This window comes from Trypanosoma brucei, chromosome 1 (assembly GCF_000210295.1).
Source record: "Trypanosoma brucei gambiense DAL972 chromosome 1, complete sequence".
Taxonomy (NCBI): Eukaryota; Euglenozoa; class Kinetoplastea; order Trypanosomatida; family Trypanosomatidae; genus Trypanosoma; species Trypanosoma brucei.
The window spans coordinates 438,326-454,057 of record NC_026734.1 but is presented as its reverse complement, the minus strand read 5'-3'; the positions used below and the strand labels follow the sequence as shown (position 1 = coordinate 454,057).

The window sequence follows — 15,732 nt, the reverse complement described above, 5'->3', positions numbered from 1 at the left end:
TGTTGGGCCCGAGCTAACAAGGCAGATCGGGGGTCACATCGCTCCACCCGGTGTACCCCCAAGCGGGAGGTTCATGCCGTAAAGGACTGTGGCGCACCCCGTCAGGTAGGGCAGTTTGCATGACTTGCGCGCAAGACGCAAGGCCTCACCAGCTGCCATGGTGCGGCAAACGCCGAAGTCATCGCCACTGCCCCCTCCGTATGAAACAAATGACAGCAAACGCTTTGTCAGACGGTCGATTTCCCCATCTGTGACATGCCATAGACAACCAACGAAGAGTGGCGCCCCTGCGTGCAGAAAGGCGTAGGGCATACCATAGCAATCGTACGTCAGTCCCCCATCCATGTAAGCGCTGCTACAGCCCATCAAGAACACAGAAGGGAAATTCGCAGGATCAGGGACGCGCTCATACAATTCCCCGCGTTGAATAATTTGCTCTCCCTTCCCGTGACCGACATACACATACAATCGCACACCTGCCCTGTACATTTCTCTCAGCAAACGCGCTGAGGGCGGCGAATTGTGCGATTTCACAACCCAGCCCTTTCGACCGCACAGTGGGAGGAGCCGCCTCAATGTCTTGGACATAACTCCCGCCGGATCAATAACACAACACACCGTTCCTGCGCAACCAGCTGCATTTTTTTCTCCCTTTTCGATGTAATCACCGCTTGAGTGACAGGAATCATTTTGCTGGCCAAGGGTGCTCGTAAAAGTCGAAACGAATGAAACAGTCGGGACGCGAGAGACGCTGCCGTGACGGAGAACATCAATACCTTCGAAGGGAAGGCAGTGGAGTTCATTATCAAGAACTAAATATACAGGTGTGCGAGGGATTTCATACAAATTCACGTGATAGCATCCGTCCGTCAACCGTTTTTCTGGTTCCCCCCCGTGTTCCACCGGCTGGTTACATTTCTTGTCCGTTATCACGGCATGCATTGCTGTGAGCACATGTAAGCAAGCTTTCCGGCACGCAGTAGGTTCATTAACTAACTTTGCATCCAGGTGGGTAATCAGCTCTTGCTCAAGTGCCGTGGAGAGCCTCCTCAACGTTTCATCGCAGCAGCCGCAGGGATTCGTAGGTCCAACGTGTGACGGGTTGAATAACAAGTCGCCGTCTTCCGGGTGCCGGTCTCCCACGAAGGGGAGTGCTGCAAGCACCAGCGATACATCACCCTCGTGCTGCGCAGGTAAACCCAAACCTGAGAGCAGTTCTTTTGTTGCGTCCCACACGGCTACTTGACAGGAATCGGGAAGCTCGCCGCACAGTGCCGCCCGCCAACAGCCAAATCCCTCCGGGGACTGCATGGATTGGACCACCGCCCCGATGGATCGGTCCAGCGCCCGCCGCGCGTTCCACCATTCCTCCCGTGCTTTTCTCGCATCCTGTGCGCCGCCTACGCTACAACACACGGGTCCGACACTAATATCGGAGCGCAACGAAGATACTGGCAGATCTTCGCACAAAGGAGACTCCCCCTGATCAGTCGAACGCAAATGATCTCGGTTCCGTCGCTCAATGATCTTCATTTCTTCCACTAACTGTAGCAGTAGATACTCAATCTGTAACACCTTTTCCCAACGGGTATCAGCCGTTGTCCCGGCGTGGGTGGTGCGAAGCAGCCGAACTCCCCCTCCCTCCCCCAGCAGAGACACCTGAACCTGGCAGTAGGAATGCATCATCGTTTTGGATGTCTTTCCACAGACGCGGAGCGCATCAAATACGCGGCGCCGAGAGGCAAATGTGCGCCCTGTCGTAGTTGCCTTGGTATGACAGTAGGATGGCGCCGCATCTATCGACCGTAGTGGCAGGAACTGACTGAGAGCTGACGCAATGGAGGCCCACTCCCCCGTGTCACCTGGGAAACCCTTCGCAAAAGCGGCGATTGCCTGAAGCGTAAATAACAGATGGGCACGCGATGGGACTCCCACACAGAGGTGAGCAATGAATGGTAGAAAACACCTCACGAGCGGCATGTCCCCTTCATTTACAAGCAACTGAACAAGTCGAGCCAAGGCGCCAATGACGAACGGCACGGCAATCTTGTCAGCTAGCAATCGCTGTTGTAATGTGCCTCGGCCACGGAGGAGTGTCAGCCCTATCGGGAGCAGTTGTGTTAAGTCGTCGGCAAGTGCAAGAACGCGCACGGCCTCTGCGTCGCTGAGACTCCCCTGCACAACTTCGTGGAGGAGTTGTGTCGGTTCCGGTGCCCCCACCGTCCCTACTCCCACCTTGTCGTCAACACCAGAGCTAGCCTCGTCTCGAGCCCTTTCGACTGGCTTAACTGGACATTGCGCTGCCGCCGGTGGGTGTGCCGACAGGTTTTGCGCAAGAACGAGCTCTAAATCTTTTCCCCACAGAAGCAGCGATTCATCAGATGGATCCACAGTTTCGACACCCGTCTGCAGTATCTCCGCTGCTATGTCAATGTATTGGTGCCTCAACGCGAGCGCCACCACACTGGAGAGCGACACCAACTTGCACTCGTTCATGGTTGGAGCCATGATTTTGTTTGCTGCCCTCTTCAAGAGACACGCTAGGCGGATACAACCAAATTGTCCGCGCGGCGTGCAGAGTTGGTCCTCGTCCATCGCATGTTGACACAAAAGAGCTATATGTTGTGCTTCCATGCGGAATGGGCGGTGGAAGTCTACCATGTAGTGCGATGTTTCGCTGCCAAAGGTCTGCTGGAGAACATTTGTCACGGCGAGAGCCCTGGAATCGATTTCTCTCTGCACTGTCCGCAAATCGTCACACCCCTCCGTATAGAGAGCCAAACAGAGCCTCTTAAACATGGTCGCTACCGGGTGCTTGCGGACACCTGCGTGAACAAAAGCCTTCGCCGCGCCCCATTTTCTGAAGGCGAAAGGGAGGGATTGAAGCGTGCTTGCGTCGCGCAAGTCCTCTGGAAGCTCACTAACGTCTGCCAACATTCCTTCAAGCAGATAATGTGCCACCGCCCTCGTGCACTTACACTTGTGTGCGAACATAATAATATTGTACAACCAGCACGCGGACAGATCCTCGTGAACGACTCCATCTGCACCCGATAGGAGCGAGAGCAAGTGCGCAATGCAGTGTGAAAATCGAAGGAAGTCTTTTGGACAACTGCCATTCTGAGCAACGGAGACCACCACACCATGCCAAACGATCAAAACTGTGGACATAATGCCGTTTGCCCCCCTTTCGTTTTTTGTGAATGCGTCGTTCTCGGCGATTTCCTGAAGTATCTGCTGTTGAGAGCCATCAACCGTCAGCTGTTGTAAGCCGACCAGTTGCCTAAAGGGCTCGGGTGACAGCTCAAAAGATGCAACTATAAGCGGAAGTGCAAGGTGTCCACGACCCGCTTGTAGTGTGCAACGCGCACAGCCGGCAAGCAAACGGACTGCATTCCATGCATCACCCTCTGATGCTTTGGCAGCTGCGAGCACAGCTTGCACTTCCGCTTCGTTAGACGGTGAGTCTTTTATGTCATGGAGGCGACTATTTCCAACCTGAGTGCGCCTCATTGTCTATGGCTTGTGAATTATGCGTGCGAAGATGGACGAAAAAAAAAAGCAGACATAAATGAGAGGGGTCTCAATCATGCGAAGGGGGTTGGGAAGATACAATACAATGGTGGGAGCTCAAGTGTAAATAGGATGGATCGAAAGGTTATTTCACGCATCACTGGAATAAGACGATCTACCACATTTGTCCTTTTAGTTTTTTTCTCCCTGGTTGTGGTAAGTTGGGTGTATAAAGTAAAAAACTAGCTCTTCCTGAGGCTTGAGCTAACTCGTACTTCCTGCTGAAGACACGGGACGGCGGCGTTACAAGCAGTTTTCAGAGGAGGGGGGGGGGCGGGGCAGAGCGAAAAGGCGTGATTACCGCCAGGAAAAAAAAACGGAGAGAAAAGTAGCAATGCCAACTGTAAAATAATACTCTGTCGAAAAATGGTGTGCCAGTGAAGTTGTTGAGAAGGCTATGGCAAAAGAGGTGCCCGTCCCCCTGCTATCGACCCCTTCCATACTTCCTCACAACTTCAAGGGGTGGAACTCCACCCTACAACAGACTACTCATTTTGTTCTTCACAACAAGAAGCACGTGCGTTTTCCATTCGTCTAGCATGCGGAGTTCTTGAAGAAGTGAAACGGCATCCTCAAACTTTTCTTCGTTCGACTCTTCTACTGCCTCCAAAAGTTTCTGCAAAGACTCCGCCTCCCGTGTATTCTTCAAGTACGGGTCTCGCTTCATGTACGCGCTGAGCGCTTCCGCTGCCTCTGCAGAGCCTACCTCTCGGTTGTCCTCTCCAATTGAAGCAAGACGGCAGAGCATGGCCCGCATATAGAATTCTTTCGCTTCGTGGCGTAGCGGACCACTCGCACTTGTGTTGCCGAGTCGCTCAAACAGTGCTAGGGCCTTGTCAAACATATCATTCTCACCGTATATATTTGCTATGGCGACGTCACAGTTCTTCACCTGAGATTTGTAATCCTCCGCGTCGAAGTACCGCCGCGCCTTTTCGTAGTGAGTGATGGCTTCCATCCCGTGCCCGTCTTCGTAAATCGCGTCGGCGTAATCCTTCTCCAGTTTAGCCGCCTCACGCAGCTTGTTGTTGTCAATCTGCGTACGCACGGCCATGTCTAGCAGCGCCGCGGCTTTGGTTCTGTCGGTCTTTTGGTACATAACCACCGCTTCCGAACAGAAGCGTCCGGCGGCAACGGGGTTCTTAGATCTCATAGCGCAGTCATGTGCCTTCATGAAGGCATCGCCGGCACGGCTGTAGTTTCTCTCCGCTTTGAAACGGCCAGCGGCTTTTTCAAACAATTCCATCGCTTCATCGTAGTCCACGAAGAACCACTTCTTGAGCTTCTTCTCCGCATCGCGGTATATGGACTCAGCAGACATGAAGGTGGTGTTGTGCTGCTTGCGTTTCTGTATCAACTGCTGTCGTTATACGCCGGAAACGCCGTGGTTCCTAATTCTGCGTACCCCTTTGACTGGGTCCGTTTACTACGGGAATGCAAGTAAGAAGGATTATTTTTTCTCCTTGGAGACCTAAAGACACACTCCAGCAGGGGGTGGCGAGGGGGAGATTTACGAAGCTGTGTGCACGTGTACAAACACATACGCACAGGCATTGCAACAAGTTTTATTAGCCCAATTCCTTCAACACCCACTCTCCCCTTTAAAAGAGGGTAATCAATGATGGGTGTACGAAAGAAGACGAGTGCAAGGATGTGAACCACATCAAACACAAACACGTGTCGTATATGTATAAATATATATGTATGTACGCGTAGGTTGAGGAAGCGAGCGTTTGCGAGTAAGCGAGACCCAAATGACGGGCTTGTGTGTGTGTGTGTGTGGGGGGGGGTGTGCTGGCAGGCAAGCCGAAGATGGAGAAGCAAACGAAATGAAGGGGTGTATGAGCGTGTGAAACCTGTTTCTTTCTCATGTTACCTATCTTTGGGTATTCAATCTTCCATCACCATTTCTTAGCTCATAATGGAAAAATAACCCCAAGTTTTTTCCCCTTACTTTCCTCCACTCCTTTCCCTACCTTCACTAGTTGCATGCTTGGACACTGAAGGTAACAATTAACACCCATAAACAAACAAGAGTTCCTGCCTCCAAACCTTTTCCGCTCCTTCATTCATACCCTCCTTTTATTTATTTAATCATCCCTATCACAACAATCGACCTAGAACCACTCTTTCCTTCCCCACCCCAGTTTCACCACCACTCGTGACACAAATACATAAAATATACCGTAAGAAGATCACCAATAAGAGAAGTAGCGAACAAGGGATTGGGGGGGGGGGGTGAGAGGTGAAGAGGAAGGGGGGGGGGAGGGGAAGATATTTGTTACGTCCAACAACTTTTGGCGTCGGCGAAAGGAATGAACAAATAGGGGTGAAAAAGTTAAAATGGGGAAGAAAAGAACAGGACAGGTACAGAAGAAAGGAAACCACCACGTGTAAATCAACACAAATTACTTTTTGCTCCCTTTTTTCTTTTGAAAAACTCCTGCGATGGTACTCCCAACACTTCTTTTCTCTACCCGTTTTATTTATCTCTTTTCCCCCCATTCTCACCCTGCTCGTTTCTTCTCTTTCTCCTTAGACTCTTCCGCTACTTTATTGTTTCCCCACTTATATTCATCCATTGTTTTTCGTTTCCTTTTGTATTTTAAGTTATTATTATATCGAGGCGTTTCTCATGGTGCGGAAGATGTGTGCGCTCCCGCTGGCCCACTTTGCTCCGCCTGCCTTGCCCAGTTTCCGGCGTTCCGCTGCTGATTCCACACACTCAAGGCATCGTTAAAGCCGGCTTGTCCCCCCGGATACCATTGACCCGCACCACTTCCTTTCCTAGCATTAGACGGACCACTGTCATTGCGCATCCACGGCTGCTGTTGGCCAACATGGGTTGACTTGTAGGCAGTCACTTGATTCTGTTGCTGTGGAAAGTACGGTAAAGGTCGGCGGAGGGCAAGTCCACCGTAACCGCTCATGTTGGGGAGCATGTTGGCGCCCATGCACATTCCGGGATACCCGCTGTACATGCGCGAGTACGGAGGTGCAGCACAAAGATTCATATCGTAGTCTACAGGGCTGTATGCATCGTGGTACATCTTTCCCGTCGTGCAGTCGGGTTGACCGTACGCTAGCTGTTGTTGCTGCTGCTGATGGCGATGGTGGTGCACGTTGTGATGCTGTCGGTGCTGCTGGTCATTGTAGTAGGGTGCCCACGGTGGTTGTTCCTGTTGTTGCACCCGCGAGGTCGATACCAGCGGCGTGTGCTGCGGTTGCTTTTGTTGTTGGTGCAGCTGATAGTGGTGATGGTGGTGGTGATGATGCATCGGGTAGGCGTTACTGGCAAGCTCGCCCACATGTTGGGTGTCGCTGCCCGACGTGGCGTTCTGCACGGCGTAATCCCTGCGTTGTGGCACGAACTCTGGTGCCCTAACCGCCGCAGAGAGCATCGACTCCCTTCCATCCGTACTTGTTCCCGCCCTCAGTGCTTGCACGGTGCCAATGAATGTGAATGCATTCACTACAAGCTCTGCTACGTCGCTTGGAAGTGTAACGGGACAGTCACGGGAGTCAGACGCCCCTTTCTTTGGCTCGTTCCGCTTCGCACCCCCAGAGGACGATGGTGTCTGTTCCTGTGTGGGTGGCTGTTTTTCATCCGCAGTGTGGGCTGTGTTTTTAGGGGCATTCTTTTTCGATACCTTGCCTTCCAATGCTTTCTTGTTTTTGTTTTTATTGGTGGAGGCTATTGTTGCAGCCATGGAGGCTTGCACAACACCTTCGGCATCCGCATTACTAGTTGCCTTAACTGAGGTGCTGCTCGTGGCGTCAGCGGACGCCTGCCGACCGTTACCCCTGTTGCTAGGAGCAGTTTCGGGCTTTAGCTTCAACCTCTCTAGTGTATCTCCAGAGGCCCACGCAGACATCGCTCTTTTCAACGCTTTCTACTGGTGGGGAAGGAGGGCGGTGGTGATAACGTGAGATAGCCGACGCAGATGTCTTTCCTTTCCTTCTCTAGTCGTGGCCGCACTAACGAGGCACAGACATAAGCGCATCATAGGAGCGAGAGGACGGGGAAGTGGGGGTAAACCGTATGCGTGGAGGATTGTGATGCAGATGATGGTATGGTGTATGGAGAAAGGGAGACCAAAGTTTTGTTTCCGCAAGGGATGCCCGTCGCTGCCCACCTCTGGGCAACATTCGATTTCCCTTCTTACATTACACCGTTATTATGAAAAGAAAATATGCAATGAGTGCTCGACGGTTAAACGAGTAGGACGGGAACAGCGGTAAGGGGTGGCGCGGCCCTACCCTTGAAGACGAAAAAAATAATAATATGAAAGCGACGGCTCTTTCCCCACGGGGGAAGGAAAAAAGAAAAACAACAGTTCCCGTAGTATGTGTGAGCTCAAGTCCTATGAGCTATTACTTCTGGAAAGGACGGCCACCATTTCGACGTGTGGTGTATGTGGGAACATATCAATAGCAAATCCTGCCACAACGTTAAACGGAGATTCTCTGTAGGCTTTCGTCGCCGGTTTCGTTAGCGGTGGGCAATCCCGCTGTAGGGCTTTCTGTTCACACGAGATATACACAAGACGGCGTATTGTAGCGGTTCCGCGTATCCACTTTAGCACCGTTGGCGTCACGCCCGCACGCGGTGGGTCGAGTATCGCCACGATGTCCATACGATCTTCTGGACTCAACTGGCTAATAACACTGGGCAGGAGATGCTCTACACGGCCACAGTTGAACGTGGCATTCCTCACGCCGTTGCGCTCAGCATTCAGGCGGGCGTCACGCACTGCCGATTCCACAAGCTCAATACCAATCACCCGTTTCACGTGTTTGGCCAGGGCAATTCCAATCGTTCCAGTGCCACAGCAGAGGTCCAATAGTGTCGTTTCGGGGGTCAGCTCCGCTACCGCCACGGTTTCGCGCAGTAGCAGCTCCATCCCGGCTGTGTTCACCTGAAAAAAGGATGTGGGGCTAAGTTCAAACTGCAGCCCCAAGAGATGCTCAGTAAGTGTTGCACTCCCGAAGAGAACGTGCCGAGGAGCTTCAGGAGGTGCAGGGTTCATACCTGTCCCATGGTGGTACTGCACACTCACGATATTTGCCGTATCTTTGCCATGCGCAGCGCAAAGTTTCTTCCTCAACGTTTCGCCCTGCAACGCAGCTACGAGCTGTGCTTTGACACTCGCCACAATATCCTCCGCCACACTTTCAGTATCCATTTCGGCATCCACCATAACCTCTCCGAGCACATTATGCCTCACCTGGAGGCGACGCCAAAAACCCTCCTCTTTGATTTTGTCGTAGACCTCCAGTCCACCCTTCTCTAATGGTTTGAACAAGTGATAGACCGTCATGACCGCATCTGCCACCAACTTTGCAAGAGGATTTACCGTTTCAATATCTTTCTCCAAGACAGACTCAACGGCGTATATCCCATCAATTACAGAACCTTTCAAAAACCCAATCGTTGGTTCTCCAGCTTCCGTAAAGCCGAATGTAAACTGAACGTGATTTCGGTAACCTGTCTGATGCGGGCTAGGGTGAATTCCCGTGAAGAGTTTCTCATACTCGGTGCCCCCGCCGAGGGTTATAGCTCTCATTACTTGCAAGCAGTGCTCTTTTTTGCGTTGCAGTTGTTCTTCCATTGGGCAGCCTCCCCATTGAGTCACCTTACTTCGGCCCTCTGCATCTTCTGTCCGCTCTCGCTTGCGGCCGGCACCTTTGTAAGTGAGTTGTAGGTCTCGTGGCGTTACGGGCACTTCATGCCATGGCTTCCTCCCGCGGAAGGACATTGTGCTCAGCATTTCAGCTGCCGCCGCGCGGTGCTCGGGAGTCTCAAATGCTAGGAACAAGAGGGGCGTGTTAGGGCTCTTTGCCATACGCAACAAACCGGTGAACAGCGGTTGTGGTGGTACGTTCGTCTTCGGTGGTGGAAGACTGCGCATGATCGCTTTCTTTACTGATGCTACAGTTGAGTATTTGTCGTGCGTGTCAAACTTTAGCAGATTTTCGTTGCTGTGCGTGCGCAGCGGAACGGAGCCTTTGGCTTGTTCGGTCCCGGACTCCGTTCCCTCCATGGTTGAGCCTTACTTTGTATGTGCAGGTATGGGATCAGTAGATGAATGTCTGGTCGCAGCGCCGCGATGCTTCCCCCCCTTTTTGCCTATAGGAGCACGACACACTAGAACAATGATACAATACTCTGAAGGAGGAAATGATATAATGGGAGAGCGAAATTTACGCACCCATGAGATGTTATAAGAGTGATACCTGTACGGTCCCAGCCCGTAATAGGCGTCCCCTACCACACAACGTCGTTATAAAGCACTGACAAAGAGAGTTGCGTGACTCCACCACCGCGTCCGTTTCGTCGATAAGCGTGCCATTCGCATGCTTTTAATCGTAGGCTTTTAGCGTCTTTCGTGGCAGAACGACCGCCATTCGCATGCGTTTGTGCCGCGCACTCACGTGCCTTTGGGCGCCGCCTCAACTCGACTCTCAACAACCGCGAGGAGTGCATGGGTGAGAAGATCTTTTGACAACGTGAACTCATCTTCCGGTACTGCAACAACAACGACATAATGAAATCTACGGTTCGAGTTGTAAAAAGCACGGCAGAGACCATGCGCTAGTGGCTCCCCGACAGCTGGTGTAAACGTAACCTCAGCCACCGCACATTCTAGTCTGTTAGCCAACACTTCGCTAATGTCTTGCTCGGGTTTCGCAGTGCCGCATATAGCGCCGTTGCCCCGGCCTGATGCCTTCGATAAAACAGCCAATGAGTTTGAGACAGACGCGTCGAAGCGACGTAAGAACAGGCTCAGCAACTTCTCACAGTCAGGCTCCTTGACCTTTTGCTTATAGGCGAAGCAATTGAGAGAGAACCCGTGAACAGTTGGCCCTTCAGCTCCAGGACTATCGCCAACAGGTGGTTTGCTCTGAATTGCAACACTGTTGTCACTCACATGCTCCACCACCGTCCAGGTAGAGGGTACGCTGTAGTGCACATAATAATCCATCCGCTCGCGCGAGTCCCAGTTTACATCAAGCACCGTTGAACCTGTACCACTGTTTCGCGTCGCCCAACCGCTGGGGCCGAGAGGGGAGGCAAACTTCATGCCCTTGCCGATTAGGCCTCCAGTCTTCATCGCGTTAGGTTTGACCACTTGTAAGCTCCACCGCGCAAGCACCGCGTCACGCGACACTCCTTGGTGCTCAAATCGACCTACGCAAGCCGCGCTCGAGGTGATCCGCGCCGTACGACTGAACGTGCGCATTTGCTCCCCTTCTCACCCCGCTCTGGTCTCGTCTGACCACAGCGCTAGCCCTTTGGAGAGTACCTCAAAGCCTATATGATAATTGGTGAGTAAACAAGGAACAGAAGTGCACGTCTGTTTTTAAACACGTATGTGGGGATAAGTAAATACAGACGTGCATACAAAGGTGTGCGTGTGCGTACGGGGGGCATGGGGGATTTAGAATGCTACTGCTTACCGTGCCAAGAGGTGCTTTTCTTTTTCTTTGCTTCCCTCCCACCACCAATTCTCCGCAGCCATGCACTATTTCCACGCTCTCTGGGGAGCCATATCTTTTCATTCGCTAAAGTCAGGAGACTGACGCTTCAGAATGTCCTTCCACTGTGAGCAGACTAGCCGCCTGGACTCAAATATAACGTACCTAGTCAGATCCTTGCGGATGAGTACCGGTATATTTACAATGGAGGGTTCGGTATCTTTTAGAAAGTCTTTCATGGCGTCTTTGGCAAGAAGTGTGGCCAACTGGTCTGGTGTCATTTCCTCCTTCTCGAAGGGCTCCGTGCCGATCTTTGATAGCACATTTTTGAGACGATTCTCGCACACATGATTAAGGAGTAGTTTCGAAGCTTCGAGTTGAATTGGATCTTGCACAATACTCTCTAAGTCTGGCAATTGCACACCGGCGCGATTGATGGAGTCTCTTCGTACGTTCCTCATTTCATCTACGCGAGGCCCTTGTGCTCGGTCTGTGGATATCTCCTGAAACGCTGTGCATTTAAACTTCAACACCGTTGGACCTTTGGGGTCGAATCCCGCCATTCCCAGCCTCGAGTGCTTCACGACAAGCCCCTCAGCCCAGTTGCCCGTCAGTGGGTAGTTGCCCATACCAACAAGAGGGGGGATGGTTGTGACAAAGCGTTCCACATCAAATGCAGCAACTTTTGACATTGGCCCTCGAATGACCGCCCTCGCGTACAGGAGCCCGGGAACGCGCTGAAACAGCTCTATGGCTTCATCATAGACGAGAGTAGTGTAGTCTCCACCCTCTGTCTCCTTGTACTTTATGTCGAATGCGTAAAAGTGGAGATCTGGGCTATATTGGGGAAAAGAGTCGGTCTGCACGGCGCTTATTGTTCGCGGCTTACCAGCCACCATGACCGTTTTCCGTGTCTTTGGAACGCTAGGGTGGTCATATTTTCCTCCAAACAACTCTCCATTAATGAGCACAACGTGTAGCTTCTTCTTCTGCTTCTCGCACAACATCTCACGAATAGAAGTTACGTATCGCTGCAACTCGGGGATCAATATATGATAGCCAAAGAAGTGCTCGTTCGGAGGCATAATGCCACTGCGCTTTGCGTATCTGATCATTTTCTCACCTTCAATGGAGTAGATACCGAAGTTCGCTCCATGAACCTTCTCAGTGGCAATCCACTCATCCTCAAACATACCGCATCCCTTCAGCGCATTAATCCGCCGCTCGTTGGAGTTGTCGATTTCTGTGTAGCGCTCAAAAATGCTGCCGTCCCCACCGACAAAAAGGAGCGGCGTTCGCCGGAAGTGACGTACACCGAGGCAACGCAACATCTTCAGCAAGGAGGCGCCCTCCTGACCACACCGGCGCCCAACAAACACTAATCACGACGTAGTTAGGTGAAGCAAAGGGAAGCAGAGGGTTGAACAACGACGGTAGCGGCAGTTCCCGCTGTTACAGAAGTTAACGGAGTGAGGACAGGGAAAGTGCCCCCCAACGAGGGGATGAGAATAATGCAGTCGGCATGTGCGCAGAACTGTGTAAGATCGCGAGACGGGGCAGTGCCGCGGTTGGGCTTCCTCTTTTCCGCGTCTTGATGTCCGGTCATGCCCCATCCGCCCTTTTGAAGGCTCTTCCTGTAAATAAAGAAGTGCCTGAAACCCTCCCAGCTACGCGCGTTCTCAGGACAAGAAGGAGGGAAGGTTACAGCGGAACAAACTGTTTCTGAGCCACAAGCTTCACCTTACTCGGACAGCAAACATACACATCTGCATCCGGAAAAGCATTCAACTTAGCTATATGGTCTGCATAAAGAGAAAATTGCCTCAACGAACACATGTAAACAACGTCCTGAAGGACAACAGACTGTGTGAGAGACAACTCCCGCGCCTTACGCTCCACAACAGCGTATGTCGGCATGTCCGCTGGGGCGACAATGTCACTGCTGTTGTGTTTACGCGAGGTTGGCTGCCGAGCCACAAGACGAGTGGACTTGTCAGACAAATTCATTTCCTTCCATATTGCATCTACAGCCTCCAAACCAATTTCATCACCATCAACAAAACAAAACGCGTTCGTTACTGGTCGTTTGGGTCGCAATCTCACTGAGAACCGTATTTGCAGTTGCTTGCTGAGTTCCTCACTATCCACTAGGTCTCTCAACACCCCCTCACTTGCCACGCTCTCCTCCCTCATAGCCACATGGAGGGGAACATAGTCGGCCTGGTTTCCCATCAACGCCCTCTCACTGCAGAAATTGATAATGCTAATTGGTGCGCTATTCTTCCCCACTGACGCCCTACCGTCTTTTCCCACACCAGCCGGTCGCACAAACCACTTACCTGTAGTGTCTGTCTCAACATCAAACAAGCGAGGGTAGCGTTGCACCGCCTCTTTTAGTGAAAGCGCACCCACCGCAGACGGCTGAAAGTGCGGTGCTTCGTCTTCAAGGATGGCCCGAAACTGCGCCCCGCTCACACCGGTTGGGGGGATCTTTGTCGCTAATTTTAGCAGCATCGTCTCCATTTGGCTTTGTTCCCGCGCACCATCCGCGGTCAAGTGCACTAGACCCGCATCAACCCGAAATGACGTTGAAGAGTTCAGCTGCGCTCGCGCCTCCTCCACAGTGACCTGCCCAGGGGCAGCGATGACGGCGGCAAGAACATCCTCTGGCAACCCCTCCCTGAAGTCCACGCCCTCTTCAGCGCACGCACGACGGAAGGCCGATTGCAGTCCGGTCTCTGAAATGGACATCAGGAGCACGGGAGATTTGGCAAAAAGTCCACACCATCGGGGGAAAGTCGGTGCCAGGAACGTCCGCATTCCCACGTTTCCGTTTCCCTTTCTTTTTTGTTTGTATTCCTCAAGGGGTAAACGAGCAGTTCACTTTCGGTTACGTAAGGACAGCGTGGGAGGGGGAAAGTAAGCGCAGGAAGTCCGGCAGCGCCGTCTTGTGGAAGGTTACCGTAATTATAGCAAGAGCAATAAAACATTATCACTGATAATACGACGTGCGTACGCAAGTGAGGCGTGGGTAAACATGTACACGCGCGGGGACGTGCTCGGAGAAAAGAGGGAGTGGTAGACGTGGAGCTGTTGGGCCGAACTTAACGAGGAGTATCCCGCCTGTTCATTGCTTACCCGCGTAGCTCCGAAACAAAGTGTGTTGCTCACCCACTGTTTCACCTACCCGTCCGTTCCCCAGTATCACTGTAAACGCTGCTAAGGTTGTTGGGAAAAGTGGCGACGCCCGCACATACACCAAGTGATAAGAGAAAGAAAAACAGAAGCATGTTAACGGAGACGCAACCGACCGGCGACCCGCGAATGAGCTATGACAGGGCATGGCACCTCAAGCGCAGGAAGCAACGGATCAAAAAATTCCCTTTCCACCGTTACGTTCCTGGACTAGGAGCGTCTGGAACAGCAAGAGTCATCATCAGCCCAACGAACATCCTCACTCCATCCACCATGACGTTCTCATTCAGCCTAAACCGAGAGCTGTAGTTATGATTGCTCACTGAATTGTTAGTTTCATTCCCTGCACCAAGAAGAAACAGACATCCAGGTATCACAGCACCATACTCACCAAAGTCCGTTACTCCCGTCATTGCCGTTGGGAGCTCGACAAAGGTTATACCGGAAACGACGTGTTCTGCAACCCGCTTCACAACGTCGTATGCGGCTTCGTTATTATATGTTACGATATTGGGCTCTAACCAGCTCACCGTGTGTTTAGCGCCGTGGGCACTGGTAATTCCTGCCACGATTTCCTCCACCATGACCGGAACCCGCTTCTGCACCCCACTATCCAGGCAACGCAGCGTGCCACGTAGATGCACCGTGTCGGGAATGACGTTGTAGCCTCCCCTGCCGCCTTGAAAGGTTGCTATACTTAGCACAGGTGTTGTAAGTGCCCCTATACGTCTTGACACAATTGTCTGGAGGCTCATTACCACCTGTGCGCCTATTACGATGGGGTCAATACACAATTCTGGCTGTGAGGCATGTCCGCTAGCCCCCTGAATCACGATGTCAAAGTCGTTGCATGCGCTTGTTAAAACACCGCTCTTACATAGCACTGTTCCCGGTGGGTTGGAAACGTCAACGGCAAGCCCAAATATCATCTTAACGCCGTCCAGCACACCAAGCTGAACAAGTTGCTTTGCACCACTTGGAATAACCTCCTCGGCATGCTGGAAGATAAACCGAATAGTGCCGCATATTTTGTCTTTTACATGACACAAGACCTTGATAGCCCCAAGGAGAATGGCTGTGTGGGCGTCATGACCACACGCGTGCATCACGCCCGGTAGCTTTGAGCTGAAGGGCTCCCCACTTTCTTCCTGCAGCGGAAGGGCGTCCATGTCAGCGCGCAGTGCGTACGTAGGTCCATCACCCGCCCCACCGCGGAGGTCAGCGACGACACTACTAGGTGTCAGCCGCCTGATGTCAAGCTTTGCGGGCATGCTTCCCAGAATGGATTCAACATAATCTGCTGTTTGTTGCTCTTTATGGCTTAGGCACGGATTTTCATGGATGTGACGTCGCCATTGCACCACTTCTGGCTGCACGGCCTGTATTAGGGAGCTGATAAACGTCATGCTCGGGGGCAGTGTTGGTTTTGAGACTTCTGAAGAAAATGACCACAGTCCAAGTGGGAAGAAGCGAACATGTTCAAGT

General features: G+C 52.2%; 13 protein-coding genes across 13 annotated transcripts; all 13 read right to left on the bottom strand.

Moving 5' to 3' along the window:
* Nucleotides 1–33: 33 nt before the first annotated feature.
* TbgDal_I1900 (cysteine peptidase, Clan CD, family C50,putative) lies at nt 34–3,513 on the bottom strand (the record flags this gene model as incomplete). Its single annotated transcript, XM_011773161.1, has 1 exon — nt 34–3,513. One exon carries the CDS (start codon nt 3,511–3,513, stop codon nt 34–36), a length of 3,480 nt encoding a protein of 1,159 aa, XP_011771463.1.
* Nucleotides 3,514–4,048: 535 nt separating this feature from the next.
* TbgDal_I1890 (soluble N-ethylmaleimide sensitive factor (NSF) attachment protein, putative) lies at nt 4,049–4,894 on the bottom strand (the record flags this gene model as incomplete). Its single annotated transcript, XM_011773160.1, has 1 exon — nt 4,049–4,894. The coding sequence occupies one exon, from the start codon at nt 4,892–4,894 to the stop codon at nt 4,049–4,051; it is 846 nt and encodes a 281-aa protein (XP_011771462.1).
* Nucleotides 4,895–5,174: 280 nt separating this feature from the next.
* On the bottom strand, nt 5,175–5,444 carry TbgDal_I1887 (hypothetical protein, unlikely; the record flags this gene model as incomplete). Its single annotated transcript, XM_011773159.1, has 1 exon — nt 5,175–5,444. The coding sequence occupies one exon, from the start codon at nt 5,442–5,444 to the stop codon at nt 5,175–5,177; it is 270 nt and encodes an 89-aa protein (XP_011771461.1).
* A 45-nt stretch (nt 5,445–5,489) lies between these two features.
* TbgDal_I1885 (hypothetical protein, unlikely) lies at nt 5,490–5,642 on the bottom strand (the record flags this gene model as incomplete). Its single annotated transcript, XM_011773158.1, has 1 exon — nt 5,490–5,642. One exon carries the CDS (start codon nt 5,640–5,642, stop codon nt 5,490–5,492), a length of 153 nt encoding a protein of 50 aa, XP_011771460.1.
* A 34-nt stretch (nt 5,643–5,676) lies between these two features.
* Nucleotides 5,677–6,078, bottom strand: TbgDal_I1880 (hypothetical protein, unlikely; the record flags this gene model as incomplete). Its single annotated transcript, XM_011773157.1, has 1 exon — nt 5,677–6,078. One exon carries the CDS (start codon nt 6,076–6,078, stop codon nt 5,677–5,679), a length of 402 nt encoding a protein of 133 aa, XP_011771459.1.
* A 128-nt stretch (nt 6,079–6,206) lies between these two features.
* On the bottom strand, nt 6,207–7,448 carry TbgDal_I1870 (hypothetical protein, conserved; the record flags this gene model as incomplete). Its single annotated transcript, XM_011773156.1, has 1 exon — nt 6,207–7,448. One exon carries the CDS (start codon nt 7,446–7,448, stop codon nt 6,207–6,209), a length of 1,242 nt encoding a protein of 413 aa, XP_011771458.1.
* An 18-nt stretch (nt 7,449–7,466) lies between these two features.
* TbgDal_I1865 (hypothetical protein, unlikely) lies at nt 7,467–7,580 on the bottom strand (the record flags this gene model as incomplete). Its single annotated transcript, XM_011773155.1, has 1 exon — nt 7,467–7,580. The coding sequence occupies one exon, from the start codon at nt 7,578–7,580 to the stop codon at nt 7,467–7,469; it is 114 nt and encodes a 37-aa protein (XP_011771457.1).
* Nucleotides 7,581–7,937: 357 nt separating this feature from the next.
* TbgDal_I1860 (hypothetical protein, conserved) lies at nt 7,938–9,617 on the bottom strand (the record flags this gene model as incomplete). The annotated part of the gene is made up of 1 exon (XM_011773154.1): nt 7,938–9,617. One exon carries the CDS (start codon nt 9,615–9,617, stop codon nt 7,938–7,940), a length of 1,680 nt encoding a protein of 559 aa, XP_011771456.1.
* A 387-nt stretch (nt 9,618–10,004) lies between these two features.
* Nucleotides 10,005–10,817, bottom strand: TbgDal_I1850 (hypothetical protein, conserved; the record flags this gene model as incomplete). The annotated part of the gene is made up of 1 exon (XM_011773153.1): nt 10,005–10,817. The coding sequence occupies one exon, from the start codon at nt 10,815–10,817 to the stop codon at nt 10,005–10,007; it is 813 nt and encodes a 270-aa protein (XP_011771455.1).
* A 315-nt stretch (nt 10,818–11,132) lies between these two features.
* TbgDal_I1840 (REL2) lies at nt 11,133–12,383 on the bottom strand (the record flags this gene model as incomplete). The annotated part of the gene is made up of 1 exon (XM_011773152.1): nt 11,133–12,383. The coding sequence occupies one exon, from the start codon at nt 12,381–12,383 to the stop codon at nt 11,133–11,135; it is 1,251 nt and encodes a 416-aa protein (XP_011771454.1).
* Nucleotides 12,384–12,445: 62 nt separating this feature from the next.
* On the bottom strand, nt 12,446–12,658 carry TbgDal_I1830 (hypothetical proten, unlikely; the record flags this gene model as incomplete). Its single annotated transcript, XM_011773151.1, has 1 exon — nt 12,446–12,658. One exon carries the CDS (start codon nt 12,656–12,658, stop codon nt 12,446–12,448), a length of 213 nt encoding a protein of 70 aa, XP_011771453.1.
* Nucleotides 12,659–12,753: 95 nt separating this feature from the next.
* Nucleotides 12,754–13,872, bottom strand: TbgDal_I1820 (hypothetical protein, conserved; the record flags this gene model as incomplete). Its single annotated transcript, XM_011773150.1, has 1 exon — nt 12,754–13,872. The coding sequence occupies one exon, from the start codon at nt 13,870–13,872 to the stop codon at nt 12,754–12,756; it is 1,119 nt and encodes a 372-aa protein (XP_011771452.1).
* A 572-nt stretch (nt 13,873–14,444) lies between these two features.
* TbgDal_I1810 (N-acyl-L-amino acid amidohydrolase, putative) lies at nt 14,445–15,653 on the bottom strand (the record flags this gene model as incomplete). Its single annotated transcript, XM_011773149.1, has 1 exon — nt 14,445–15,653. The coding sequence occupies one exon, from the start codon at nt 15,651–15,653 to the stop codon at nt 14,445–14,447; it is 1,209 nt and encodes a 402-aa protein (XP_011771451.1).
* Nucleotides 15,654–15,732: the final 79 nt, after the last annotated feature.